The 8912-nt window shown below is 46.7% G+C and overlaps 1 protein-coding gene across 1 annotated transcript; it reads right to left on the reverse strand.

Moving 5' to 3' along the window:
• Positions 1 to 892: 892 nt before the first annotated feature.
• CSPG5 (chondroitin sulfate proteoglycan 5) lies at positions 893 to 8285 on the reverse strand (the record flags this gene model as incomplete). Its single annotated transcript, XM_044684072.1, has 3 exons — positions 893 to 1121; positions 3054 to 3242; positions 7082 to 8285. Coding segments are annotated over 3 exons (1622 nt in total), but the record flags the coding sequence as incomplete, so codon positions are not given.
• Between the last annotated feature and the right edge of the window lie 627 nt (positions 8286 to 8912).

Here is an 8912-nt window from a genome sequence, read left to right on the forward strand (position 1 = left end):
CTTTCTTTCTTTCTTTCTTTCTTTCTTTCTTTTTCTTTCCTCCCCTTCCCTTCTTCTCTGCTTTCTTTTTATTTTTTCCTCTCTTTTTCAAGATGAGACCCATAACTTTCTTGGTTTCTGTTGAATGCCTACCCAGTCTTGACCTCTCTTACACTGAAGGCTCCATGGAGTTTGGGACCATGTTTTATGTAAATTTTTATCTCCACCCCTGTCGATACTTAGCATAGTGCTTTGCACTCAGCAGATGCTTAATAGAAGTTTATTAGACTAAACTAAGTTCTTAAAACAGTCTACAGAAGTTCCTAAATCTTTTCTCCTGGGTCTCAACTGATAATGTACAAAACCATCAGCCTAAAGTAGCATTTGAATGGATATTTCTTAAATTCATCACACCTTAAGCCTGATTCTAGACTAATGGCTGCTCAGGCATTTTTCTATGACATCAAGCTTTGTTTAAAACAAGCATGTCAATAAGTGTGCCAGCCAGGCCTGATTCTCCTCAATCTCTGCCTGAAAGTTGGACACCCTACTTCTCACATTCCTGGGAATGTAAGCTAGACTATCTGCTACTTCACTGATCAGGCTCCTCCATGGCAATGAAAGCAAAGGCTCTTTCTGATGACATGAAAAGCAAAAAGGAAATAACTGTCTTTTCTACAAGCCCCAGATGAAGCTATAAATCAGGCAAGATGGAATCCTTATGACTAAGAGCCCTTTCTCCAACTCTCCAACTCCCTGCAACGTTGTGTCTCTGAATCTGGTGCTCTAGACCAGAGCCTTTTAAGCCTCAGGAGCATCAGTATCTTTGTGCTCCTGCCCTCAGCCTCCCTGATGCCTAGCTGCCCCGCCCAAGCTGCTCTCCTTGGTGCTGAAATATGCCTCTCAATGACACTCTGAAGTAGCCCAGGGGCACAGGTGAGGGGCTGGTGCATGCAGAAGAGGAAATGAGAAGAAGACAAGTTACCTGACAGATAACGTTATCATAGTAAGCCAAGGCACGGGCATGGGGGGAGGAGGTACGGGGAGTGTTGCAAAGTTTCCTTACATTTGGGTGAGATCCCTCGGCAATGGTGGAGAGGGAGAAGTTATCGTTGTGGAGTTCAGATGGTGTCCGGAATCTGCTGAGCAGCACAGAAGAAAAGAGAAAGAACGTCAGTGAAAGTCGCGAGTGCTAAAGATCTGACCCACGTGGCGTCCCTTCAGCCTCCTGGGCTAGCTCTAAGTCTCCTCAATCATATATCTCTAAGTCCATTGCCCATAGAGAGAGAGTTTGAAGAGCTGGAGGAAAGGCATCAGCAAAGCTAGAGAATGGAGGGAGTCCATTATGGATGTGCTGAACACTGCTGGAGAAAGCACCAGAGCAAAGACAAAAGGAAGACACTTTCTTGGCTTCCGTCTCCTCAGTCCTTTCTCCATTCTCCCTTCTCTTGGCCAATGGCTCTTTCTAAGAGTTTGTCTTTTCATTTTATCAGGTTGCCTTTTTATCCTACTTCTGCTGGCTCCAAATGGTCAGTGAGGACATCCCTTAGAATTCTCTCCTCCCTCCTCCTACTAAGCAGCAGCTTGGGAATAGGGCACCCCTATTCTCCCATCCCCTGTGTGTGTGATTGTGTGTGTGTGTGTGTGTGTGTGTGTGTGTGTGTGTGGTGGGGGAGGGGAGTGGTTGACTGAGCAGCCAGGGAAACGGTCCTGTGTCTTTCCAGGGAGATCACAAATACAGAGAAGGGCCTTGCCTCAATGCACAGGCATAATAAAGGGGCCCCTCTAGCCCTCCTTTGGTCAGCTTCAGAACTACACAGAGCAGCCAGCAGCTGCACTTTGCAAAAGATGACCTAGCAGATGGCGTTTTGTCCTTTCCTAGGGTGGGCCGAGGGAAAGTCGTTCAGTCACATTTCTTGGGGGATCCTAGGTCAAGTGAGGGTTACAGGATGGGATTTCAGGGCAAATGGAATGGAGCAACAGGCAGCATCAAGATAAATTTCCACCAGTTAAATGAAAGCTAACTCGAGCTTCTTCTCAAAATTTAATTTTTTGCAATGAGAATCTGCAAGCAGTCAAAAGTGTGGGTATGTGGTAGGTCTATACCCAAAGGGAAACATGCATGTAAGAGTGTAGACAAGTATATATTGGTAGGCACAGTAGATGTCCATATTGTTGGCAGGCCTTTAAAAGGGATGTGTTGAGGTTTTGACCTCTTTCCTTTTGGCATCCTGGGAATCATGGCTGCCGGGAAAGTGGTTTTGAACTCTGGCTCCACTGTGCTGCCGTACATTCTGGAAGCAGATGCAGCTGGAAGCAGCTCTTACTGTCCAAAGGAATAAATGGGGAAGAAGGGAGAGGGATGGCCATAGCAACTGGTCCAGTCTCTGGCACCTATACCAGGGATTGGGGCTGCCTCACTTCAAGCTAGGAAAAGGGTGTTGCTGACAAGGAGCAGCATCATTCCCACTAGGGGATATGCCTCTGCTGCAGTACCTGGACAGTCCATAGGCAGACAAACAGGCACTGCAAGCAATGTATGACATAAATACACCCCGCCCTCCCAAGAGACAGATACCTACAGAATATATAGCAAAAACAGAGTGTGGTGGAGATAGAGGCTTTAGAACAAAGTGTCATAAGGTAATGAGGCTTGATAATACATGCACCCTTAGAACACAACCTTCAAAGACTCTTCCAGTTTGAGCTGTCATACAAAATTCTAGACAGTTCACTTTCTGCTCACATGGGTAACTCTACAGAAACGAACTTGCCTGGAGAACAAGTCATCTCATCCCATGCCTACATGGCATCTTCTGGTTTACAAAAGTTCTCCTCAGAAGAATGAGTACTATAACTATTATCCCCATTTTAAAGCTTTGGAAACTGAGGCTCATAGAGATGGGATGACTTGCCCTTGGGCATGGGCAGCCAGTAGACATATGAGGCAGGTCTCCTGGATCCAAGTCCAGAACAATTTCCACTACACGACATTTATTTGGCATGGTTTCAGGATGTCTGCTGAGGGACTGAGCGAATACCACTAAGGAAGGAGACATGGAAGAAGGACTCACTTGGTCTTGCGAAGTTTGCTGTTCTCTGTCTTAAGCAGGTAGAGTTTCTTGGCGAAGAAAACTGTCATCATGAAAAGTAGGAGCAGCACAAGGGCAGCTGATCCTACAGCCACACACATCACCTGGAAATCAGTGATGATTGACTCACATCGCATACCCTTGTGCCAGATGTAGTCCTGTGTGTTACACCTGTGGGAAGTAGCAGGTGGGAAAAGGACAAGGAATGAAACACAGGTCCCGGCTCCTTTGGACTTCCAACACAAACTGATCCACTTAAATTAAAATTTTCAAAATCGGTAGAGTCCTATAACTACCTGAGCAGAGGGACAGCAAATCTATTTCAGAGGATCTGGGAAGCTGGAGCAGAAAAAAATACACCTTTCTTTTCCCTAATCTCTACCTGGAACTTAACATGTCCTTCAGTTATTCAAAGACATGGCCTGAGAAGGGTTTATAGACTTCATCAGACTGCCAAAGGGGTCCATAATACAAAAAAAAGATTAAAATCCATAGCCTAAAGGGTTAATAATATAAAACCTTATGCATCTCTGTAGCTTTCTAATCTATAGATTACATTCACCTAAATTGTGATATCTGAAAACCATAACTGCAAAGAATATCAAGTAGATGGTATTATTCTCATTTTCCAAAGAAAAAAGACAAGACTATGAGTGACAAGTTGAGTGACTTTTCCATATTCACATGCCTATTAAGTTGGAGAACCCAGGGCTTCTGGTTCCCAGTCCAGTGTTTCTCCAACTACATCCACTTGCCTCTTGCGAAAGGCAGTCATAGGAATTTTCCTGGACACTCTCCCTGATACTGAGAACCCCAGATGAAAAGGGGCTGAAAAAGAGGCAAATATGATGAATGGCTTTAAAGGAATGACACAGATTTTTGTGTTTGACTTGTGGTACCAGTCTCTTTACTTTAGAGCTATACCCTGTAATACATAGCTAGCTAGAAGCCGATATACATGAGAAAACAAAAAAGACACAAGGATAAAAGCACAGGCAGACAGTCCCGCCCCATTTCCTTGCCCCCCCCCCCAAGAATGTAACCCTTAAAGTCTTCTTCCTATTTCTATTTAAACTATTATACAAAATCTTTTAGACTTAGCTCTCTCCAAGCACTGTCCTAGCCTCTCTGTCGGGTGACTTTCTCCTGCCCTTGAGGACATTTCCAGGCTCCAGTTCTTCCAATGACACTGCTGTTTCCATGGGAACCAGACTGCTTCAAAGGGGAAAGATGTAGAGGGAGATGGGAAAAGGGGATGGAAGGAGGACATGAACCCCACTGAATGACAAGGGAATGGGGCCCTAGAAGGGGAATTTTGCAAGAAGAAATTTGCTACTGCAGTCTCAGGGGTACTGCTTGGAACCCAAGAGATTTCTTTCCAAACTGAACTATCAAAGACATCAGAGGACTTTCACTGTTTTAGACCCTAGAGAACTCAGATCGCTCTTACCAGAGAATCCTTATCCTGTTGTTACAGAGAAATTAACCCCCATTGCTTTATCTTCCCGAAAAAAGAAGGCAACGGAGACAGAAACTGTTGCAGACAGCAACTGGGGGTTCAGTCATATGTGCCTGGAATGCACAAGAGCTTTCTACCCATTGCTGATGGATATACTGCCAGAGTTGGAGTCTTTAATTAGGGAAACATGTGAGTACAACTTGGATGAAAAATGGGAAAAGGGCAACGGGGATGAAAATTGAGGGAGGCTTCTTCTGAGACCAGCATATGAACTGCTAGAGCTGTGTGAGTGGATCCAGAGCTCCATAATTCAGCAGAAAGGGCCATCTTACATTCCCATTTGGGGATAGTTTGTGACTGTAAGAAGGTTTAAGAGCCTTTATAGCCTTCAAGAAGTAACAGAGGATCTTAATTTCAAATGTTTATTTTTGCTACATTCTCAAAGGAAAGAAACTCAGTTTACTAGATTTGGATGCCAAGGATATTATGACAAAGACTGTCATGTTGCACAGACTAGTGTTTCCTCTACGGTTTCTTCAACTCAAACTAAGGTGCTAGAAACAGAACCTTGGGACACTAATCAGGTGATGGCACTGAAAGTAGCCATAGTTTCCTGCTAGAAAATCATTAAATGAGACTCTTTGTTTTCCCTTGTGATAGCCATTGAATGGTCCTTTGTGGAGCTACCAGATGATCATGATAGAAAACCTATAATGGAGACTCTACAGCTGACTTCATGCAGTTCCAGATGATTCAAAACATTTGCAGAAAAGAACACAAGCTTTAGTCCCAGATCAACTCAACTCGGAATCTTTACACTAATTCCTATAGAATATCTTTCTATTTAGGATTTTACTTTGACTTCATTTTCTCTTCAAGAATGAAGTAAAATAAACCTCAGGAATAAAACTTGAGGTTGAGTTACCCAAGATGAAGGAATTGGGCATCCAAGAAAATGGTAGAAATTCTTCAATTATATATCCCCTCGAGGTTCTATGAAACCATAGACAAGCTTTTCTAGTTTTCATCATTCTTGTTTGAAAGTGGAGTTCCCCATTTTCAGTCTAAACATCAGATAAAAAGGCCAGTACCAAGACATGTAGTGAATGAATGATCTCTAAGTTTTGACAAGGGATTGGCTAACAGCCTGTCTGTTCTAGATGTTCTACAATAATGTTTCCAAAGCGATCAAACTACTCCATTCCTTTATACTATGAACTGGGTTTCAAGGTAGCTAGGATGTAGGGCAGGGGTTGGCAACCTTTTTGGCCGTGGGAGCCATAAACGCCACATTTTTTTAAATGTAATTTCATGAGAGCTGTACAGTGCTCACAGTGTGCGCTCCTGTAACAGCGCCTGAAAAAAAAATTGACTTTATGGCTCCTGCAGAAAGAGCCATATCTGGCCCTCAAAAGAGCCAGATATGGCTTGAGAGCCATACATTGCCGACCCCTGATGTAAGGCAAAAGAAAAAAAAAGTAGAATCATGAACATTAATCTAGTAGGCTGGTTTACATTTCTGGCAATGGTGGACATGGCTGGGGACTAGGAGACTCCAAAAAAGAAACTCATGACTCAGCTTGCTAATTTTGCCCATTTGAAGGGCTGATCTTTGAGTCCATTACCAAGGAGATCTCTTCTGAGCTTTCTCCATAGACAATAAGCTTCTTCTGTCTACTGACATGCTTTATATATCACCAATGAGAAAGACAACTCCATTTCCCACATCATAACAAGCCTAATGCTTATCACATTGCCCATAGTGGTCAGAAGGAGAGGAAATGGTAGGTCTGGCAAAGGTACCAGTGGTAATAGGCCATGAAACCAAAAGTGGTTTACAGATTTACTAGATAATTGTCTAGCCAAGAATGATCCCTAGAAAAGAGGAGGAAGAAAGGAAAGGGGTTGGTGAAACTGAGCTCTGAGAACTTTTGAACAAGGAATTTGGGGGTGGGAATCTTTCAATTAGTAATCTATCCTTCTCTTAAAAGAGAATCCATCTCCTACCCCAGTGCTTCCTTTTAAGATTAGTTTTTCTCCTTTTGTATTAAGAATAAGAATTAAGCTGAAAATATAGGGTGCCCTGTCTCCTTTATTCCTATCTTGAGAGCCAATCCTTTTTAAGCTCTTGAAGCTGGAATTTTCCTTCATGGATTTCTCAGCCCTTCAAGGATCTCATCCAAAATCTTCTCTTTGTTCTTAGAGGAAATCTATCATTTCCATCTGCAGTTTGCAGATCTGACCAAGAAAACTGCTTCCAAAAAAAATCTGGATAGCAAAACTCATTTTCTAAAATGTAAAAGTGGGGAAATTTATAGACCACTATAAATTCTAGGGCAGAAACTCGGAGTGGAAATCTTTCAATAGACACTATTGTGGATTGATTAGGGTTCTATAGTTCTAACCCTTGGGAATCTAGGGTGTTTGAGAAATTTATCTTTTGTTTCCTGAAGACTCCACCATTCCTAGAAAGAGGCTACAACAATATTCCCAAGAATTGGGGGTTTGTTTGTTTTTTTGGACTTTGTTCATCCTGATGCCCCACCCTTACCTGCAAAAGGCCCCTAAGTTCTCCACCAGGTAGCACTGGCCCCCATTGTGGCAATAGCTTGGGAAGAGATCACACACTGACCGACAAGAGCCGTTGTGTCTAACGAAGCCACTTCGGCACACGGTGCCATTCTCACTTGGTGCCAGTTCTTTGCCTGCTTCTCCTGGACGGGGTCTGAAGGCGATATTGTTGTCTGGGATCACCCCCAGAGTCTGCTGGGGAGGGACTGCATGCCAATGACTAGTGGGCTGGGAAATTCCTGGACCCATGCTGGGTGTCAGGCCAGGTAGTCGTTGGTCATTTTCATCTTCCAGATCCTGAACAGCTGCTTCGTCCTCTTCATCCTCCTCTTCTTCTTCCAACTCATAAAAAGAGGTGGTGGGGTAGAAGTCAGACTCATCAAAGGGGGTGAAGTCATCATACATATCAGTCAGGCTCCAGGATGGTGCATCTTCACCCGGGTGGATGTGTTGGTGCGAAGAGTCAGGTGATCCTGGGAAGCTCCCCAAATCAGCACCACGGCTCTCTGAGTCTAAGCCATCATAGTAGTCAATGTCGATGATCTCTGAGGAAGGCTGAGATTCTGGAGTACCCAGAGGCGGAGAGGCAGTAGCTGGCACATGAGGGTCGGGCAGGCTACTGCCCAGGCTAAGCCACAACTCCAAGGGGTTTTCCTTGTGGGACACATCAGGAAGCTTGGGCGCAGAACCTGGCAGGGTAAGGCTAACATGACCCCCTAGGGTAGGAGAAGGGGGCCCCTTCGCCCCCACGGGCTCTGAAGCGGGACCCCAACTTTCCTCAGAGGGCGGCACTTCTGTCTGCCTGGGTGCCTCCTCAAGGCCAGGGAGGGTGGCTTGGCCGGTCTGGGGGTCTCCACTGCCAACCTCCTCGCGGTTCTCGGGAGTTAGCTCTATTGTCATGGCCTCGGGCCAGGCTGCCCCAGTCACTGCTGCGGAAGCCTCCAGAAGGGCCTCTTCGGACAGGACTCCGACTCGGACAGTGGTCCCCGGGGGGCAGTCCCAACATGGGCTAGGTTCATCTCCACCCAGTCCCGCAGGCACCTCAGATATGGCCGCTGCCTCGTCCTCCCCTGCGCCTTCCTCCTGGCGCGTGTCGTTGGCCCGAAGCGTCCGCTCCCGGGCCTCCGGCCCTCCCCGCTCCCCGACGGCAGGTAGGACATCACCCGCGATGCTGAGCTCTGAGGCTGCGGTGGGACAGCAGGGAAGAAAAGGAAAAGAACGAGGGCGTTAGGGCGGCGCCCGGCCTGGAGAGAGCCCCACTGTCTGGCGGGCAGCCTGCAGCCCCCTCCCCAAGTCCTCAGCCCGCGTGCCCTGGCCACCTGCGGCTGGCTGCGCTCCAGTCCCCCCCTCCAACGCCCCACCCCCCACCCCAAGCTTAGCCCTCTCTCCCCGCTGTGGCTCCGCCCCGTCTCACCTCGAGTCCCTTCCCAGCCTGGGGTTAGGGGCGAAAATGTCACTGACAGGCAATGGGGTGGGGTGGGGGGTTAGTAGTATTGCTCGGACGCAGCCAATTTGAGGAGTAGCTAGAAGGATTGAGGGGCGGGGGAGCACAACACCCTTTCTCTTACGGGAGCCTCCCCTCACCCCTTCTCCGAAAGAGTGGGGGATTTTGACACGTGAGAGATTTTCGGAGCTTCATCCCCGCCCTGCATCAACACCCCCCCCTTCCAACCCACTGGTCTGGTTTTGGGGAGGGAGACACTCCCCTTCCCTCTGCTTCAGTCTCATCGGTCTGGGAGTGTCAGTCTGAGGGGTGCCCAGCTCGACCAGGGGTCCAAGGCCCGTGCCTCCCCACCCCCACCCCTCCACCA

This window comes from Gracilinanus agilis, unplaced genomic scaffold (genome assembly GCF_016433145.1).
Source record: "Gracilinanus agilis isolate LMUSP501 unplaced genomic scaffold, AgileGrace unplaced_scaffold41475, whole genome shotgun sequence".
Lineage (NCBI taxonomy): Eukaryota > Metazoa > Chordata > Mammalia > Didelphimorphia > Didelphidae > Gracilinanus > Gracilinanus agilis.